Below are 20,336 nucleotides of genomic sequence, written 5' to 3' on the forward strand. Positions count from 1 at the left end.
ACGAGGCGGCAAACCCCGCCTCTCAGCGGCGACACGCTTCGCGCATGGGTCGTAAGCCACGCCCCCCCTCCACCGCGTGCTGCCGGCCGCCGTTACCGGCACCGCGGTCCCGCGCGGCGCTCGCTGCTGCCTCCCGGTAAGGAGCCGCCGCTGCCGCCCCCCGAGCGCGGCGCCGACGGGCGCTCGGCCCGCAGAACCGCAGCCCGGCCTTCGCGGGCAGCGCTGCAGGAGCAGCATGGCGGCGCGCCGGGGGCGGGGGGGGACGGACGGTGGTGCCGGGAGCGCGGGGGAGGCGAGCGAGCCCCTGCGGCGGGGGTGGTCCTGCCCACCGGGGGCTTGGGGGGAGGGGGCGGCACGGGAAGCTTCAGCCGCCCGGGAGCCGGGGGCTGAGGAGAGGGGCCAGGGAGGGAGTGCCGGGGGGGGAAGGAGACCACCCCCCAGGCACCGGCCACCTCCCCAGAGCCCCCCGAGCCCCCCGCTGCAGCATCCCCCCCCTTGGCCTTTCTCCAAGGGAGGTTTTAGGTCCTTCTTTTCCCCTCTAACCTGGTGGGGAACCAACAAGGAAAATCATTTGTTTTGCTTCTACTCCCACGGGTCCCAGCCGGGCAGGTCAATGGGAGGATGTTTATTTTGGTTAATTAGAGAATGAGTATCGCTCCTTCCTTACAGAGTTGCCCTTAGCGAGGCAAAGAACGAACCAGAAGCAGAGCGCTCATCTTACATTGTGGGCACCATTGTCACAAGGAAAGAAAGCAAGAAAAGGAAAAACCAAACGAGCAAGAATGATGACCACAAAATCTAATTAAGAAATGCTGCGCCACTAACGAGTTACGGTAGGAGTCACACGTTGACAAAGACGGACACGCTATAGTACCTGGAAAATGGTTATCAGCTTCCACAGTGCATGTGTCGCAGCACTGTCCCAACTCACCGGCTGCAACAAGGCTTTTCCCCCCCATGCCTGGTTAACTCCAGTAAGTAGCTCCTACCCCTTGCACGGCCACCAGCCCCCACGAGGTTTCAAAGGTTCACCTCCTGCCCGCGCTGTTTCTCCATCCCCTTCAGGCCAGCCCACCCTGCTTCTCGCCTCTGCTGCGTCTGGATTCTTCCTTCTCCCGGCTCCCCTGCCAGCCGGCCTCTCCTCATCTGGGCTCCCTTCTTCTCCCGGTATCTCTCCTCCATCCAGTGCTCCTCTTCACACAGTCCTAACTACTCAGCAGGAACCAGCCACAGCTGCACATTATCCCCACCAGCCAGCCCACCGCTGTATATTATCAACGTTAATTAACCTGCCTTCATTCCTCAACATGCACCACTGAGCTGGTTCCTCCTGCTGTAGATGAGGGGGTTCAGTGCTGGAGGCACCACCGAGTACAGAACCGACACCGCCAGGTCCAGGGATGGGCTTCAGGTAGGCAAACGTGGCCGTGGTGACAAACGGGGAGAGCACGGCCAGGGGAGGGAGGGAGGGACGGACGTGGAAAAGGCTTTGTGGTGTCCCTGCTCAGAGGGGATCCTCAGCACAGCCCTGAAGATCTGCACATAGGACAGCACGATAAAACACCCCAAAAAGATGAAAGCACTGAAGATGAGAAGTTGGAATTCCCTGAGGCAGGCGTGTGAGCAGGAGAGCTTGAGCAGCTGGGGAAGTTCAGGGAAGAACTGGTCCATGGCATTGCCCTTGCAGTGGTACAGAAAATGTGTTGGCTGCGTGAAGCACGGAGTAGAGAAACCCACTGCCCCAGGCAGCTGCTGCCATGTGGACCACGTGCTGTAGTGCGGGGCTTTGCACATGGCAACAAAGCAGTCGTAGGCCACGAGGGTGAGAATACAATACTCTGCTATGATGAAAAAGATCAATAGAAAGAGCTGTGCAGCATGTCCAGCACAGGAGATGGCCCTGGTGTCCCACCGGGAATTGGCCATGGCTTTGGGGAGCGTGGTGGAGATGGAGCCCAGGTCAAGAAGGGACAGGCTGAGGAGGAAGAAGTACCTGGGGGTGTGGAGGTGGTGGCCCAGGCTAAGGCGGTGCTGATGGTGCTGTTGCCCGTGAGGGCAGCCACGTAGATGCCCAGGAAGAGCCAGAAGTGCAAAAGCTGCATCTGCAGATGCCAGGAGGAGGAACTGGGTGATGGAGCTGCCGTTGGACATCTGCTGCCTCTGGGCACGGGGACCTGTCGAAGGAAGAAAAGGCAGGGAGAAGTTAAGGCAGAGTTCCCCGAGGAAAACTGACCTTGGTTCTTGTGGAGGCCCCCCAGGCATCCTTGCCCCTTTCAGGGGGACATCTGTAATGTCCCTTGTACGAGCTCTGCGTGCTGCAGGCTCTGGCAGGGACACTCCTGCCCTACAGCAGCGGCGAAAGAGGAACAGGGTGATCTCTGATGAAACCACCTCTGGTACCAATGAGCCTCTCAGCACTGTTGCTCCCATTTCAGCCAACAGCCGAGCACAGCTGCCGGGATTTTGGTATTTGCATTTGGTTCTAGTTTTCTCATCACAACTGAGGAGTGGCTCGAAGGCAGAAGGAAGCCCCGGCACTCCTGTTGCAATCCAGGTATATCCTTGTGGTGTGTAGGTGCTTCTGAAAAGCGAGCAGTTCCTTTTCTCACCCCAGAAAGCAGGGAGCAGAACTTTTGTGGTGTCCTTCACATGGCTGCCAGAGCATGTGAATGAGTATCGTGAGCAAAGTGAGAGCCACCAACAGAAGTCCTTCCTGGCACCTTCTCTGGTGGAGCTGTGCATGGGTGGTGCCATGGAGTGTTTTGAGTGAGCGGTTACTTTTCTACAGCATGGCAAGCAGGTAGCAGAACTTTTGTGGTGTGCTTCACGTGGCTACCAGGGCAGGGTGAGACCCACCAAGAGAAGTTCTTCATGGCACCTTCTCCTGGGGACCTGTGGCTGGATGGTCCATGGAGCATTTGAGTCTGTGTGAGTGCAAAAGCGAGCACTTAAGCTTCTCACCACGGAAAGGAGGTAGCTGTGCTTTGGAGATGTCACTCCGGTGGCCACCAGCGTAGTGTGAGGAAAACCAAATGAATTCCTTCCTGGCACCTTCTCCAGGGGAGCTGTGCCGGCGTGGTTCTGTGGGGCGTTTTGGCCCGGGACAGTGAGCTGAGCCGGGGGACACAACGAGAAACCATGAGCCAGGCAGCAGGACAGAGGTACAGACAAAAAGTTAGGGGGGGAGGATGGGGGACAGGGAGCAGAGCAGAGATGGAGACAGAAACATTAGAGAGAGTGAGAGGACCAAGAGATGGATCAAGGAGAAAAGGAATGTGGTGGGTAGCAGGCAGCAGCAGCGAGCGGCTCTTTGGCCGGTCCCGTCAGGAGCCTGGGGAGCACCGCAGGGGTGGTGTTGGGGGGCACAAGGGCTGAGGGGCATCGCAGAGTTAACGGGGACCTGCAGGGCACAGAGGAGCTCCAGGGAGGCATCGGTGGGAGGAGAGGGGTGGAGAGGGCACGGGAGAGCCCCAGGAGGTGACCCGAGCAGGGGCCTGAACAGAGGCATCCCAGATGGCACAGAGGGGGGGAAAAAAAGCATGTTCCTTGGGCACGAAGCTGCCTGTAGGAGGTTCTGAAGGAGCAAAATGGGTCCAAAACGTGCTGGAGAACATCAAGTGTCCCGAGGGGAACCTGGGTGGCCCCATGATAATCGGGACAAGGAGCAGAGCAGTTCTCAGGCAGAGTGACAAAAGGCTTGGGGGTATGGTGAGGAACTTGGGAGGGGACGTGAGCAGAGTACAGATGTCCTCAAGGGGACCAGAGCCTGACCAGAGGACCTGAGATGGCATAAAGGACAAAAAAACCCAAACCAAACCCACCGTGAAAAAAAGCTCTGGGGCACAAGAAAGGCTTGAGGAGAAATGATGGGAACAGAAGGGTCTGGGGTGGGGTGGGAGGGACAGAGACGAAAGAGGCGTGAGGGTCCTCCCAGGCCTTGCAGGGGCACAGGGGGTACCACTGCCCCAGGCCTTGCAGGACAAAGAGGGATCGGCAGCATGTGAAGACACAGGGGGCTGCTCAGGAGGATGGGAAGAGAAAGAAGGAGCAAGAGGACTGAAAAAGTGATGGAGAGCAGCAGAGAGGGAGCGGCAAGAAGACAGAGAAGCATCTAGACTGAGCTTCACAGATGAACACAGGACACCTACGTGGTTAAACGGGAACTTAACGATGGTGTAAGGCCTTGTGCCAGCACCTCTGGCTTTAGCTGGTGGTACTTCCTACTCATCCTCATTTATGGCATAACAACTGGGGAAGAAATATCAGAAGAAAAATCAGAAAAGCCACTGACCCCTTCCCCCTCTCCCAAAAGCAGCGAAGAACAGACATCCACCCCCTCCCAGAGTTGTTGCATCCCTTAGAATCTCAGCCTTGACAGTGGATTGCCTCTTTCGCTTACTGCCTTTTAACAGACTCTAGAAGCAATAAATTAGTAGCCATAAACTGATTTTATTTTTGAAAAATGGAATGTTTCACTAACAGAAACTTTTAAGTGAAGTTTGACCAAGAACACGTTTATTACAAAAAAGAAAAACCAAACCGACAAGTTGACATATTTGGCTACAATGCATCAGCAGTCTTGCTTTTTGTAATCACAAAGTCAAGGTGACCCTGGTTAATAAAATTCACCACCACTGTCATCTGGCATTAAAAAACAAAACAAAAATATATGTATATAATATAGTGCTTTCAGTAGCGACGGGTAAAACGGGGTTCGGTCAGTCTGTTTGTCCGCTCCTGGCCTGCAAACACTCCTTGTATTCCACTACTCTGCATCATCTGGCTCTGATTTCCAACTTGCGTGAAGCCTCCGCGCCTGAAAGCGAGACCAGACAAATCTAAAATCAGCCAGAAAAGTTAATACTGCTGTGACTCAGAGAAGATGTTTGCTTATTTTTTTTCTGCTTGCCAGTCCATAGTAAAGTAGAAGCTGGAAGTACTACTTTTCACAAATGACACAGGAATTTCTTCTTTTATACAGATCAGTTAAGTAATTATAAAAATATTATAAGCACTCTAACAAAGCTTCTTACCCCGACATCCCTCCTCGATTCATCACATGGCCTGGTCCTGACTGACCAGGCATGCTTCTATCACCACCTAATTTAAAAAAGAAAAAAAAGAGAAGAAAATAAAAGACAGACTTTTGTGTTTTCACAATAAAAAAGCCACCTCGTTCCCAGAATTTTATTTGCTTTCTCGGTAATGCTGTTAAAGCTCCATAGGAATTTTAACTATCGCTAGAATTTCAGCGGCAGTAATTAATAGAAAAAACCACGATCACACTGGTAAGCAGCAAGTGTACCTTGCCATCTCTCATGATCCCGTCCCATCATTCCTCCATCCACATTTCCCTGCCATGAACGATCTTGATGCCCCTCTAACTTTCGACCATGATCTCCCCAGTCACGTCCATCTCTTAAAAAAATAAAAGAACATCTTCTAGATGTGTCCCTTATCCATTTAGCAGCATAGGGTAAAGCCAAACACTGTACCCCATACAAGAAGTGTATTAAATTGTTAATTAAGCTTGTATCTATAGCCACCCAAATCATCGCAATAAAAACTGGTCAAAGAGAAATGACAAGAAACTTCCTGAACAGCGCCCTTCGCACAGCAAAGCTCATCTTTTTTTAATCTGCAGAGACATAATTAGTATCACAATGTACTAAGATACTTAAATATGGAACAAGTAATCGACTGCCATTCCTCTGTCTGGTATATTGATGTAGAACTGCACTATGCAGCTGGAATATGCCTAGTTTGATTAGCTGCTTTAAAGAGAAACCGCTATGATTCCAGATTGAGTCTCAGTTCCCCACTCCCACCACTGCAGAGATTCTGACTCGATTTCCTTAAAACCTGACCACTAGCCACAAACGAGACTTTTGTAGGCGTTACTGGAGCATCTGGTACAGGACTGACATTCACCTGTAGAAAAGAAAGTTATTTACAAGCAAAATATCGTTATGCACTGAGCAGCACTTCTTTACTCACTGCCACACTCCATCCTCTTGATGCACGGGGGAGCTACATGTGTAAATTCCTTGCTTCTCCAGATGCTTGAAGAAACCATCTGGAGAGAGGACTCACACTTGTCAGATTGCTTCTGCTGTCCCCCTTCAAAGGTTCACCGAGTGTTAAGATTTAAAGAAAACAACAGAATATACTCCCTTTGTTTCATATGCACTAACCGGGTTTGTGGAGGTATCCCTCTCCCTTCACTCATTCTTCTGTCGGACCCATAGCCACCCCAACTATCCCGGGAGTGACGGTCAGGCCCTCCGTGGCGTTCATCTGGGTAATGCTGGAAGGCAAACGGTACAGAGTTACGCTTAAGACTCAATCCAGGTTTCCTTTTAGGACTGCAAAAATCCAGCTCCTCAGAGATAGCCTTTCTATAGTCAGAAAAGAAACCAGCAGCTGTCTCAGTTTTTACTGGTTCCATTGTTGCTACCATGTGCAGTTCACTCTAGGTGTTTATTTTGTTTCATGGCACAGATTCCGCTCTGCTCACTGGTGGGAGAAGGCTTTTTGTTTGGCAGGGTGGGTTTTTTTTAAGGCTTATATTCCAGCTCCAGATTTTTAATTTTTACACAGATTATCTACCTTCTTCCTGCCTCTCTTTGTAGTTGACCAGCTCGCAGGGCCATGACTAATAGAAGGCCAGTCCATCATTTAACTTGAAATTTAGATAAAGTATGTGAATATCTATAGGGAAGAACAGGAGAGAGTTTGAAAAACAGAGGACGTTACAGACAGTTGGTGGGGCATGGCCTTGGGATAAGGGATAGACACCATAAATAAATCAAGCTGGGGTATAATAAGATAAGCGCAAAGAAAACAAAATGGTTAATGAGACTGAACATAAATTACTTAATTATGTGTGAACTATCTTAATTGGCATACTAAAAGATCCACCCTGAGCAAAGGAAGCCCCCTACTAACAAAGCCCCCTCCACAGAACATGTGCAGTGAAAAAAAAAAAAAGAAAGCTGGACCTTTAAATGGAGACATGGCTTGGAAGAACCACTGAGAATGAAGTGTGACTAAATGTAACTGTAAACAATTGTTCCAAGCGTATAAAGTGTTTGACGGTGTGTTAAGAGGCGGGCTAGCTTTGTGGATTTACCACCTAGCACCCATCTCTGCGCAGACATGCAATAAACAAATAACCTCGACCTGGTGTGTGAATTGGTGCTGCGCACTGGGTAACAGCCTCTGTTTGTGAGACATCTTCAGAAATGAAAAGTTTTGTATACCGGTGTGGTTTTCGCACCTGTCCTTTTACAGTCATCTGCCTTCTTCCATTATGACACCAGTTATTTTCTATAAACCATTTAGATAAACGTCAGAGAAAGGGCCCCTCGCCAGCTAAGGATAAGACACTACAGTAACTCCATTTTAATGCAATACAGACACCTAAGATCGTTAACCAGAAAAGTTATATCGCAACATACCAGCCTGGAAAGATGCCGTACAGTAGCTCCCATCACTTCAAGGTTCGCCCCTGCCCCAACCTGTGGCTACTGCCCTACCAAGCAGATAACTTGCGTTCTGCACATTAGTGTGCAAAAAAACCATTTGCTGCTTGACATCCGCTCAGTTTAAACCCAGCAGTGGTTGTGTTTAAGCAGCAGACAGCACGCACACTGTGTTCTTTCAGTTTTGGGGTCATCTTTTTGGCTGTTTAACTGAAGTGTTTTTTTGGGTATAACCTACCTGCCCATCTCGATCTGGTATTCCTCTCGAACCATCTCTTCTGGAACACAAAAAAAAAAAAAAAAAAAAAGAAAAAAAAGAAGTTCCAGTTCAATTAACACAGTCATCATTAATTTCAACATCTGTATGAAATAGCATGGGAAAATTTGTCTTTAAGCTGTAAAGCTGAACACCAGTGTTTGTTTAGTGGCAAGATACTCAAATGGGTTCTCGTTTCATCACACAGAAAGAGATCAAAGTAACACCTACTACTGTAGTACGGGTAAGCAACGCATTACTGAGCACCAGTCAGGTACTTGGCGGCACCAAGGGAGAATACTGAGTCAACCCACCAGTATCAGAAATCAGTTACGAGCAAAAGCAAAGCAGTACGGTTTTTGCCAAAGGTCCTTGGAGAGCAAAACAGAAGTCTCAACAGCCCTGTGCAGAAAGTATTGTAGCATTTTGTGGAACTAAAAATCTGTGTCAGGCTGCAGAGATGAAAGTAGGGGAAGTTTTAAAGCAAAAGCAAACGGCTAAACCTTCGACTAATGAACGGGGATTACTAAACCAGGTTTCCATATGTCTCCAGAGGAACTACAAGATCTCCCTCAGCATCGTAGCACACTACATTAGGACTTAGTTTATAATCTTTATGCAGCCTCTTTCCAGTATGTCCATGACTGATGGAAACATAGGATTGCAACACGTATAAAATTAGACATGAGAAATGCACAAGGGTCATTTGTTTTGCTCTTTTGGCTCCCTCCAAACCATCAGTAAGCCACAACAAGACACCCAATTTCCATAAAGCTGTAAGAAGAAAAGACACTGCCTTGCCAACCTGTCCAAACAATGATCTTGGTATCGGCCACGATCCCTGTGGTCAAAGTCGTGGAAGCGGTCTTGACGACTAAATTCAGAATGATACCGATCATCCATTGCCATTCGCTTTGCTTCTGGCCAGTATGGGTCATCTCGCCTGCAAAGGTGGTCACAATTAATAGTAATCTCCAAACAATCTTCCTTTCTTGTTCTCTTGATAACAAACCTCATTCAATCCAATTACCCAAACAATTATTTTGTCATCAAAACCCTTTGTGTGTTAAGCTGGCATCACATTTTGGTTTCAGAGGAAGCTAGGTGTACCGACACCATACAAAAAGCTTCATCTCAGGTTATGCTGACATGAGAAGAGAATGAGCATCTGTTCCACTAGCTACACACAGTCTACTACACAGACTGCTACACAGTCAATACACACAGTTTCTATTCTCTGTCACTTCTCTTCGGGAATTAAGAATTTAAAACCTGCTGTAATAAAATTGTGCTTACAGATATACAAGTATGACATTTTCTCTTTCTGAAGATAAAACTTCTAAATGGTCTTTCAGTTGTGAGCTCCCATGACTGGTTTAGCAAGAGTAATCACAATTTACACAGGCTCTAGAACGTTCTATCTGTAACTGGCTGTGGTCGAAAAGTCTGGATTCTCACTGCAGTTACTACCTGCCGTCAGGATCGTAAGGCCTTCTCATGGCAGATCGCCGTTCTTGTTCGTAGCGTAGCTGTTCCTGCTGACGTCGCAGCTCTTCTCTCTCTCTCTGGATTCGTTCCTGTTCTCGCCTCCTCTCCTGCTCTATGTGCATTCTTTCTCTCTCCAGTCTCTCCCTCTCCAAGCGCTCTCTGTCAAGACGCTGCCTTTGAAATTCAAGTCGTTCTCGCTCTCTCTGGAGCCTCTGTCTTTCATCCCGCTCATGAATAGCTTGAAGACGTTGTTCTCGTTCTCGCCTCTCCCTCTCTCTAATCAACAGAGATATATTTTGTTTTGAATTGAGAATCTTTAAGTCCAAGTTTTTAAGTCCATATGAACGAAAGAAGCAAGGTTAAGCATTCTGCATGAGTAACACAGCATCTACTCTAAGTCAGCTCTGAAAAAGCTTTCATAGAGCACAGCGTGTCCAAGACAAAAGTCTGACAAACAGAAAGTATTTACAAACTTCCAAGGAAAAACCAAGCATGGAAATTCAAACGTGATAATGGTGAATGCAAGACCTGAAAGCACCTACCAAAGTTGTTACTCAACAAGAGTCTTCTGAAAGACATAGAGAAGATCACTTTCAGTAGTAAAATCCTTTATAACCTGGCATTACGTCTGTTCTATCAACAGATTAGCATCAAATCAATCTGTGATACTAGTGATGGAGGGCCAGCAGGACACTATTTTGCAGCCAGTTCAAAATACAGATAAGGGAAGTAAAAACAAATACCAGTTTAGCTCTAAACTTTGAATGGCAAAACTCACCGGCGTCTTTCCGTTTCCCTGATTTCTCGCTCCCTCTGTCTCTGACGTTCACGTTCTCGCTGTTCTTTGATTTTATCAAACGATAAAATATCTTGCTTTTCTTTGCTCTCTGATTTGCGATCCTGGCTTTTGGTACTCTGAATTAGATCAAAACAATACACTAGCTGAACACAGTGCATTTTGAGGTAAAATTTCCAGGCAAAAGGCCTACTTTATGCCAATCTGAACATAACAGACTATCATGCCATCCCAGAGGTAAATAATGTTAGAATTTCATGGAAAAGTAGGCTGGGGAGAAGTACCCCAAATTTGGCTAGAACTTCTAAGAAGTTTTGATATATATTAATACTATGAGCACATGATCTGACTTGCATCGGTAGCAAACAATACACTGCTTTAAAGGTCACCTGCCACCACACTCCACACTTGGAAAACACATGATCTTAACACCATTTTCATATTGCAACTCTACTTCTTCAACTAGGCCAACAGTGACAAAAACTACAAAGAAGGTGAAGCTTAAGCATTTACCTTTGCAGCACCATTAACACCCTAATGCTGTTTAGACAAGCGACATGTTCCCAAGGTGCAAGGCAAAAAAACCCTTCAATTATATGCACGTAAAGCTGTATGACACCTACTTTTACACAAAGGCTTCTCTGGAAGTTGTACTTACCCTCTCTTTTGATGTTGAAGTTTTCACACTAATAACTGGTTCTCCTTTAGATTTATCCATTACCACTGTCCTTTCAGTTCCTCGACTTGCTAGAAAACAAAATACATCTGAGACTAAATAATATGCAAGACATGCAAAAATTCCTGTGAGATTTAAAACCATACAGACACTAAACAGTAAAATGTTATTTTATTGAGGTTTTAAATAACATACAGAAGAACATGTTTATGATTTAAATAGCTGACCAAGATTTGGCCGAGTTGGGGATGGGGGTAGTAAAGCTATCACAAAATTACAGTAGTCTTTTCTGGTAGGGATGACAGTTAAGAGAAAGCAAATTTAGTTTAATTCTTCTGTCTGCAAAATACATCCCTTTGCCATAGTTTAAAAAAAAATAAAATAAAAAAAGCACACAGAACCACAAACTGTGTCAGATCTAAACCCAGTAATAGTCCATAAAATTCATGGCTTGCTACTTTGACTATTTATAAAGCCCAGTAATTATGAAAATTTAGTTGCTAAGTTACTAGCAAAAAAAAAAAAAAAAGTAAAAAAAACATTTCAAGGTATTTTCTGGTGGTTTTTGTTCACCAGCAAAACTTCAGTATTACTAAGTACACTTTATGGCTTTTTTACTGAATTATGAATCACATCTAACAAGAACACTGAGGTCTGCAGAAGATGAAGTCTTCTAATCAGCCACAATTCTAAATGCTTATGCTTGTTCTTCCATTTCCTTCTTAGCTGATGCAGGAAATTTTATTTTGGATGCAAAGCAGAAGCTCTGTCACAGTCGCTTATATTCTTTGTACCAGTTTTTTTAATTAGTTTTTTTAAAACAAGTATCCTTGAAAAAATTTCTGAAAGGCAGATAGAATTACCCGATTTGCTTGCCCTAGATCTATCAGAGGATCCAGCCTTTTGGTCATCTTTCTCTTTTCCTTCTTTTTCGTCTTTTCCATCTTTCTCTGATTTCTTCACATCATCTTTTTTGTCTGTCTTCTCCTCCTTCTTAATACCAATGGACCTATAGGTAAACTTTGCTTTAATAGAGAACCTAACAAAAAGTGCAATATAACCAATCCAATCAAGCCAGAGATGTCAAAAAAAACCCCAAACCCCAAACGCCCCAAAAATCCCACACCCAACCCAAAAAAAGCTCAACACAAAACCCCTCCCAAAAAGCCCACTCCAAATACCTTCCATGTGCTGAAACCAATGGATACTTGTATGCATGATTAAGAGCAGCAACCAATACTAAGCTAAAGCCGACTAAAAGTGAGAAACAAGGGATAATCCTGAATATTTGGAGACCTTGAGTGCTACAAGTCTTATGTTCTGCCTATAAGTAAAGTTCATGTTTAGTGTAAGGGGAAGAGGGTCCACCCAGGAAGAGGCCAAGCTCCACCAGAAGAGCTTTTGTCAACAAATACCTTAAACACCCGATACAAGCAGACCAGCCTGCCAAAACATATCCTTTGCCAAATCTTTTAAAATGTAACGAGAGAACAAAAAGTAGTAAAGCAAAATGCCCCTTTCAAAAGCAACAGATCACATGAAAAACAAATATTGAAGTACCACTTGCTAACCATGTGAACAATCTATCAAAAAAGACAGACTAAATCCTGGAAATATTTGTCAGTTAGAAGAGCAGACCAAGCTAGAGTCAGATCAGAGGATGAATGATTCTAATAAAAATAAGGGTTTATCTATAAACAAGTTGGTTGAGTATCTCCTGATATAACTGACACGTCTTGACACTAAACCCTGAAGAGCACCGTATTTCTGATCTGAGGGCCAATTAAGACGTGCTTACTGCTGCAGAACACCAATTTCAATTTTTCAAGTATTCCTCCTATTTCAGATGCAGTACGAAGCAGCAAATCAAGATTTATTACACCTACTCTTCACTTCGGTCATGTGGCTGCATTTCAAATGAGTGGCCTTTAAACACAGAAAAATACCAAAAAACACTTTACTTCTCAGATTTGGACTCTGCAGAATGGTGCCTGTCCTTCTCCTTCCTTGTTTCACCTTCCTTTTTGTCTGAAGGCTTTTTCCCAGCTGGTTCATTTTTTGCCTAGAATTTTAGCCAGAAATATTTTTATATTAGCAGACAGATATTGAACTTGGACACCTTTATCTTCATTACGCTGTCATGGAATAGCTACCACTTACCCTTTCCACAGAAATCATTTTTCCATGCAGCTCTGTTCTGTGGAGATGATTAATGCACTTAGTGGCTTCTTCAGATGTTGACATTGTAACAAAGCCGTAACAGCGAGCACCAGGACTGCGAGCATTTGTTACTACTTTCGCACCCACCACCTTTGGGAAAAAAAATTATTTTGTGTTTGCAGATCTGTCTCCAAATAAATTCTAACTTAATCACCATTTTGTGGAATCATAAACCAGTTTGCGTTGGAAGGGACCTTTAAAGGTCATCTAGACCACCCCCCCTGCCATATGCAGGGACATCTTCAACTATACCATGTTGCCCAGAGCCCCATCACACCTGACCTTGAATGTTTGCCGGGATGGGGCATCTACAATTTCCCTGAGCAACCTGTTCCAGTGTTTCACCACCCTCATCACCACAAACATTTTTTTCTTGTATCTAGTCTGTATCCTCTTCTACTTTAAAATCATTGTCCTATTGCTACAGGCCCTACTGAAATGGCTGTCCCCATCTTTCAGCAGCTGTCTGCCAGCTCCAAACCTTATAGCACTATCCACTTTCAACAGGGAGGAAATCCGCTCAGCACCCAACATTCCATCAGCATTCTCAGACTACAACGTTGCTAGGTTTGTTTGACAGACAGCAAAGTTATCGTTTTCAGTCGATCTCTATACAGTCGGGCCAACCATCTTCTAGAAGTGCCTCACTAAAGACTACTTCACAGAATATGTGAACAGCGTTTACACCCATGGCAACAGCAAAACAAGTACAGCTGAAAAGGTTCAAACTTCAGATTATTCCACATCTGTTCTGAAAAAAGTATAAAACAAACACAAAATTCTACGAAACAGATAAATCTGACTGCAGAATAAATTGTTCATACAGCTCTGCAGAAAAAGAGACCGCCATAATAATCAGCTCAGAAAATTAATCTTCAAGTTGCTGAGCAGGTCAGTAACTTAAGGAAGACATATATACATATACGTAGGTGAGAGTAGGGATGCAATAATAAAAATAATAAAAAAGCAACCTATGACCATTTTGTATTTTCTTACAGAACACCTCTGCTAGCTTCTTTAAACAGATGACAATCTCTGACAGCGCAGAGGCACGTGCTTAGGTGAAACAAACATTTAACATCACATTCAGAAATGTATTAGGAGGAAGTGGAGATAGTCAGGGAAAGAATTCCCTTTCACAACTTCTCTCGTATCCCAGCTGGCACTGAATAACAAATGGAAGCCTGCCCTTGCGACTAGATGTCTCAAAGGAGTGGCCCTTGAAATGCAACAGTTTAAAGCAGTATTAACTATTGCTGGACATGCAAGAAGTATAATTAGACTATAAAGCACCCTAGATGATGACCCACTAATGTCTCCTGTCAAGAACTGCCTCCTTTTTACAGGTTATCTGCATAGAGGTTCTTTGAAACCTGGATTTCTGGCTGCCTCCCCCCCATTTCAGACAAACTTCTTTATGAAGTATGCTACTTTCTGATACAGAGTTTCAAAAGAACACAAGAAAGCTAAGTAAAAACTAAATTTCAGGTCATCCTTTTAAAATGATACAATGGCTTGTTAATTTACCTATCTACTACATACCTTTCCATACTTGCTGAAAAGATTCTTCAAGTCTGTAGCTCTAGTAGATGATGAAAGTCCACTAACCCACAAATTTCTGCCAGAACCAGTACCCACACGGCCTAAAGTAAATAAAAAAAGCCAAACATAGAAGAACATGTAGCGCAAGAACACAACAGCGAAACAGTAACTGCCCTACAAATTCCCATTTTTTTGTCCATAAACCTCTTCAAATGCAATTTTGCTTCTAGCTCTTCCAACCAATCTTAAAATCAATAGACACACTGCAGCCTGCAACAATGAACTTCTAACTCCAGACTTGATGTGCATTTGAATAGTCTTAATGAGGTTTCATCTACATATTGTCTTTCTACACTTCAATCACTTTCCCGAGAATTACCAATTACTAAATGTCAATTCACAAGACACTTTTATTAAAATTTCGTCAGTTTGTAAGTTCACAGAAATTACATAAACTGAAATTTACAATTCATGCTTTGAAAGCCCATGTTACAACTGCATTGAGGGTTCACCAAATTAACACCAGTCCTCACCAGAATCGCTACACAGAGTGTATAACACTATCAATTTAGTCATCTGTTGAGATTTTCCAAGACAAATCCTGGTTTTGTTGGTATATACCACCATTCACACAGCTAGCGGAACTCCAATATAGCTATTACAGTCAAGATATACACACGCTTAGGGAATTAACAAAACACAAAAAATAAGCAATGCAAAAAAGGCAAGTCAAAAAGCAAGCAGAACTATTACTCCATTCACTCCTTTGTTTACTTCACAAATAATGGTTAGATGTGACCCCATAACATTTTTTTTCAAGCCATCTGTACTTAAAAAACCGCCACAAAACAACGAAAAAAACAAACAACCAAAACATACCTTTCTCGTCCTTTGAGATTATCTTTGATTCTTTGTCCTCCTCAACAGGGCTAAAGACAAAACACCGTGTTATTCAACTGTTCATATGCAAAAAGGAAGTTAATTCTAGATTGTGCACTAAAACTGGATACCTACCAGAAAATTAGTTCTGAAATTAAAACTATCTCTGCAAATTTATACAAGAGTGACAGGAAATACGAATTCATATCCTTAAACGGACAATTCTGCTTTGCAGATGACAGAAATAAGAGCAATTTAAGGAAACAACCTTTGAAGGTTGAGGAAGGAAAGAAATCAAACCCTCTGTGTTTAAAAAAAAAAAAAAAAATACCTGCACATGGAGAAACAAAACAGACTCTTTAGGAACAGGCTACAATTTCATCAGTCTCGGTGGCCAATTGAAGGAAACAGCTTATGCGCATCACTTAACGACCAATGAAAAAAAGATAGCATCTGGTCTATAACGGAGAAAAAACAAACCTCTTTTTCTGATCACCGCCCTCACTGGTTGAGGACTCTTTAGTGGCAGGGGATTCCTCAGAATTAGCTTTCTCTTCTGTTTTCTTGGCATCTTCTTTGCTATCTTTGGCTTCGGGACCTGGGCCTTTTTCCGCTGTTTCCCCACTAGAGGCTTCCAGGCCTTGGGAGCGTTTGCTACTCTGATCGCTTAGGGTCTCTACTACTAAACATTCAGAGTCCGCGTTCTCTTCCTCTATTGTCTGTTCACTTGTCTCCCCTTTTGCTACAACTAAACGCTTTGCTTCCTTCCTTGCCATAGCTTGTGCCGATTTGCTGTCCAAATCTAAAGCATCTTCCTCCAACTGAGTGGCAGCAAGAGCGTCCTCTTCCTCTGCTAGCCTCTTGCCTGGCACCACGTTACTTGCTTCCTGTGCATGTGGCCGCTCCGCTTCGGAAGTTTCTTCGTTAAGGAGCTCAGATTTACAAGTTTCCCCCAAAATGTCGAGTATTTTCTCATTTTCTACGGATTTAACAGGAATAGAATGGCACAAGATTTAATCACCAGGGAAATACAGCAATCACAAATGTGGAACTGGCATGGCTGCCACACTAACACCAAGAGAACTTCTAAGCTACACAGAGATTGGAAAACCCTAGTGTACACAGTGTTAAAAGTACTACGCTAACTGCTCTCTGACAAACTACCACATCAGCCCTAAAGTGTTAACAGGGAAGAAAAATGCCCCCACAGATTTAACAAAAACCTTCTGGCTGATCCTTGATATTCTTCACGAAATCATTCAGCTCTGTTTCTTCTCTAGTTAGCTTCCAGAGTCCGAGATGCTTAACTGAACGTATCAAGGTACTGAGAGTTCAATTTCCAAATTTCCGTGAAATTCTTTTAGCAGACAGTCCAACATGAGAACTGGGCATCTTCTGATGGTGCATGAGTGTGTTTGCAGTCCAGAAATCGAATAGGATCTGTAGAAAATTCCTGTGATGACAGTGTATTCCTTCTTCTGAAGTCCAGTCATTCTTTAATTTCTGTTCTGTACCAAAGCTCTGAATTACCTACACTCCTGTATTTATATTCAAAGAACTGCAGTACAATGTGATATCACAAGATCTGTTTTTAGAACCTTTGCATATTTAAGGCTCATTCCTTAACTCCACTGTAGTTAACAGTTCTGTGGAACCGTTTCATCACATTAAATACATATTTTCAAAAAGTGGTTATTCACAGATCTGGTGATATGACTGGGTTTCCAATCTCTATGACCCTGTATGACCTGGATTGTCCACCATAATAACGTACACTACAGTAATGCATTTAAAAACCAAACCAAAAAAAAAAAAGAAAAAAACAAGGAAAAAAAAAAAAAAGAAAAAAAACAAACAACCAGGGACATAAAAAGAATTAATGAAGAATGAAACTGTTTCAATGCCCAGAACTTTTTTTTTTTTAATTTAAACAAAACAAAAAACTAAACAAAAAACAAAACCATACAAGAAAACAAAAACCAGTACCTGGCTCCAAAGGTAACTCTTCAAGTTCCTGTAGTGAAAGAGATTAAAAAAGGAGAAATATCACTATTCATAAGAAGTCCAGATGTTACTCTGAATGACACCTCTCACCCCTCCAAGAAAGGAGACAATTTGGTGAGCTTACTAAAATTTAGCCTATTTCAGCTTTGAAAATGTTTAACTTTAATTAAATTCTCCACAAGGTTTAACATTACTTTTTTACATCTTCCAGTTTTATGAAATGTGTGAAAATATCTGTATTTCTCAAATTCAGACACCCATTGAACACATAGTACACATTCACATGGGTAAATAAATCAACAAATGTAAGCAGCATAAAGCAAAGCTATCTTTGTGTTATCCTTCTCTAGAGTCCACTGTATGGATTCTGCTTTCTGAAAACAGGATTCATAGAAACACCAGCTTCACCTGGAGCTACAAGTGTCCTTAACCTACCACAAGTGATCTGGAAACAAGGCCAGTATTTCACGAACAGATCAGTGTCAGCTTTCTTGTCAATGTGGGATACATACATTTTAAATGGAACTTAGACATAACACAAGGCACCGAGTCAGTTTATACAACAGATAAAAAGAATCCAGTCTACTACCCAAACTCAGTATAATATATACATCATATATTTATGACCTGATAAGATACATACATGTATCTTCGTCCACATGATTAAATTAGAAAGGTATTTCTCATTCCTAGAGGTCCTATTCTTTGCAGAATAAGAATGCACTCACTGTGTACTACCTGTACGTGTACTGTTTCAGCATACAGTTTATATGGCATGTATTATGCCTTTTTGCTTGTAAAGAAAAATCAGTTACCATTTACCTTTATTACGGTTAAATCAGCTGAAGCAGCATCTAAACTGTTCCCAACATCTTCAACCTCTACCTTTAAAATGTAAACAGAAGACATTTTGTTATCTATAAAGGAATGGTATTGTGAATGAAACCTGAATGAGAAATTGAAGATTTTATTTCCACTAACAACTGATTAAGCAAATCTATCTAGGATCCAAGGGTAAAAACTGACCAGTGACCCCCATACCTCTTCCCAATCCCCACCAACTGAATAAGCCTTCTCATTACCTCTCAAATATGTTGGTTGTCTCACAAAAATCCTTTAAGGACGGAGATATCAACAGCAAGCTTTCTCTTAGACTTTTTTTCTTATTTACAGCGACAACATAGAGCCAAAAAAGTCTACTGGACTCAATAACTGTTTTCTTCACTGATAAAAGACAACCGCAGGAGCTGACCTGGAGTCTGGCAGTTTAGTCCCTGAATAAACCTACTTTCTGGGTATTTCTATATGACTTGTGTGAGGCAGGGATATGCTTGGGAATAGGGGGTTAAGCTTATTTCTGCAACTTTCAAATTTGGGGGGCAAGGAACAACCCAACTTTAGGATCTCAGATGACACAATGTGCACACACAACAAAGAGCAATACTTCCCTATTAGATGGGACAGAAATGACTTTTCTTCAAAATGTTTTGTTGTACACTTCAGGAGATAAACACTTGACTTTGGGGAAAAACATTATCTTCTAGCTAGGATGGACAATGCCATATAAGCAGTGCAACAGCCAAACACAGAAAGCCAATGTAAAAATAATTTCAACAGCTATCTCAACAAAAAAAAATATCTAGAATATAGTTCCCAGAATGTTGCTGTTCAGCTGAAGTGAATAAGGCTACAGTATTTGTATGCCACCCAGGTCCTCCTAAATGAAGCAAAGATATGAAAATGGGAACATAAACATAAGGTGAAGTACAGAGTTCAAAGCATGATTAAAACAAATGCTTTTTGGATTACTACCGATTCGTACAGTCATATGTGTACAAACAAAATCTAAGCATTTTAAAATTAAAAATGCTATTTCCACAAAAACGTAAAAGAAAAAGCAATGACCATGAGAACTGGTAGAGCCCCAGATGGTTTCAAATACTCTTTAGCTACTGTTTTACTGTTCAATTCAAAAGAAAAAAAAATTAAAAAAAAAAAAAAGGAAAAAAAGAATCTGATTCCACACACATGAGAGATGCATACCATCACTACTGGTATTTCTCTTGATTCTTCTTTAATTTCTGAAAATTGTGGGGATGCCTCCAAGTTACCTACAGTATATTCTGTAGGCTGATCTGGAAGTTCTTTCACTTCTGCATCAGCATTTTCTTTACTATCAGACAGTGAGTCAAGAATATTATCAGCACTGTAATCCTCTCCGCAATCTACTGCATTGCCATTATCTATTTCAGCTTCATCTAACACACTAATATCCATCATGTCAATATCCTGCAAGTTATCCAAACTTGCTTCAATATCCTCCTGTAAAAAGAAAAAAAGTATATATAGTAGTCATTGTAATTTGAAAGTGATGCTATCATTACTTTGCTTCAAACAGAGCCTCACATACCTGTCCATCTCCCGAATCCTCTTCCAGGCCATTATCTTCTACTCCCTCTTCATCTGGTCTACGTCCTAACAATATTACGATCGTTAGAATAAAAAGAAGGTAACAACATGCATCCTTCAAGTTTTGTTTTTTTCATCAGAGTTGGTATTCCATCCAGTTTAGCTGTCTACTTTTTCCTTATTTTCCACAACTGAGTGTTCCTATACCATCCCAGTTCAGTAACTGACAAACATGCTACAGTCCAAGGTCTATCACGAGTTCAAGAAGCACCACTGTGCACTACCCTCAGAACATTTGGCTCAGCTGAGACCGCAGTAATTTATCTTAACGTGTCTTGACAGACATTTACTAGAAGAAAAAAAAGAAAAAAGCAACCAAACAAAGAACCCAACACAAAACAATGAACCCCCCCCCCCCCCCTATGCGTAAGCATTACTGCAGTGCTCTGTTCACCAGCTGGACACATAACATCAGAACTAATGTTACTGAAAACAGTCGGCTAGTTTCAACAGCACCAAATAGGAACTCCTCAAATTCAGAGCAGTTTCATCTTTCATGAATGTTATTTTCCTCAAAAAACT

At 43.1% G+C, this 20,336-nt stretch overlaps 1 protein-coding gene and 1 long non-coding RNA gene across 7 annotated transcripts in view; one reads left to right on the forward strand and one right to left on the reverse strand.

Annotated features, from left to right (window-relative positions):
* LOC129784554 (uncharacterized) lies at positions 1–4,447 on the forward strand. The gene is made up of 2 exons (XR_008747421.1): positions 1–136; positions 670–4,447. It is a non-coding gene; the product is annotated as an uncharacterized LOC129784554 (long non-coding RNA).
* SAFB (scaffold attachment factor B) overlaps positions 4,430–20,336 on the reverse strand; it is an 18,461-nt gene continuing 2,554 nt past the window's right edge. For 3 of the 6 annotated variants that reach the window (XM_005240813.4, XM_027791511.2, XM_055805701.1), the window contains 19 exons: positions 19,756–19,820; positions 19,389–19,667; positions 18,168–18,230; positions 17,328–17,355; positions 15,822–16,320; positions 15,342–15,391; positions 14,463–14,563; positions 12,861–13,010; positions 12,662–12,762; positions 11,564–11,709; positions 10,683–10,771; positions 10,007–10,143; positions 9,211–9,504; positions 8,546–8,683; positions 7,723–7,762; positions 6,195–6,307; positions 5,306–5,418; positions 5,034–5,100; positions 4,430–4,816 (listed from right to left, as the gene is read on the reverse strand). In XM_005240813.4, coding sequence (XP_005240870.3) covers positions 4,690–4,816; positions 5,034–5,100; positions 5,306–5,418; positions 6,195–6,307; positions 7,723–7,762; positions 8,546–8,683; positions 9,211–9,504; positions 10,007–10,143; positions 10,683–10,771; positions 11,564–11,709; positions 12,662–12,762; positions 12,861–13,010; positions 14,463–14,563; positions 15,342–15,391; positions 15,822–16,320; positions 17,328–17,355; positions 18,168–18,230; positions 19,389–19,667; positions 19,756–19,820 — 2,600 coding nt within the window. In that variant the 3' untranslated portion in view covers positions 4,430–4,689. The remainder of the gene's footprint in view (positions 4,817–5,033; positions 5,101–5,305; positions 5,419–6,194; positions 6,308–7,722; positions 7,763–8,545; positions 8,684–9,210; positions 9,505–10,006; positions 10,144–10,682; positions 10,772–11,563; positions 11,710–12,661; positions 12,763–12,860; positions 13,011–14,462; positions 14,564–15,341; positions 15,392–15,821; positions 16,321–17,327; positions 17,356–18,167; positions 18,231–19,388; positions 19,668–19,755; positions 19,821–20,336) is intronic. The other 3 variants (XM_027791510.2, XM_027791513.2, XR_001227162.3) reach the window with 3 other exon arrangements.

This window comes from Falco peregrinus, chromosome 5 (genome assembly GCF_023634155.1).
Source record: "Falco peregrinus isolate bFalPer1 chromosome 5, bFalPer1.pri, whole genome shotgun sequence".
NCBI classification, from domain to species: Eukaryota; Metazoa; Chordata; class Aves; order Falconiformes; family Falconidae; genus Falco; species Falco peregrinus.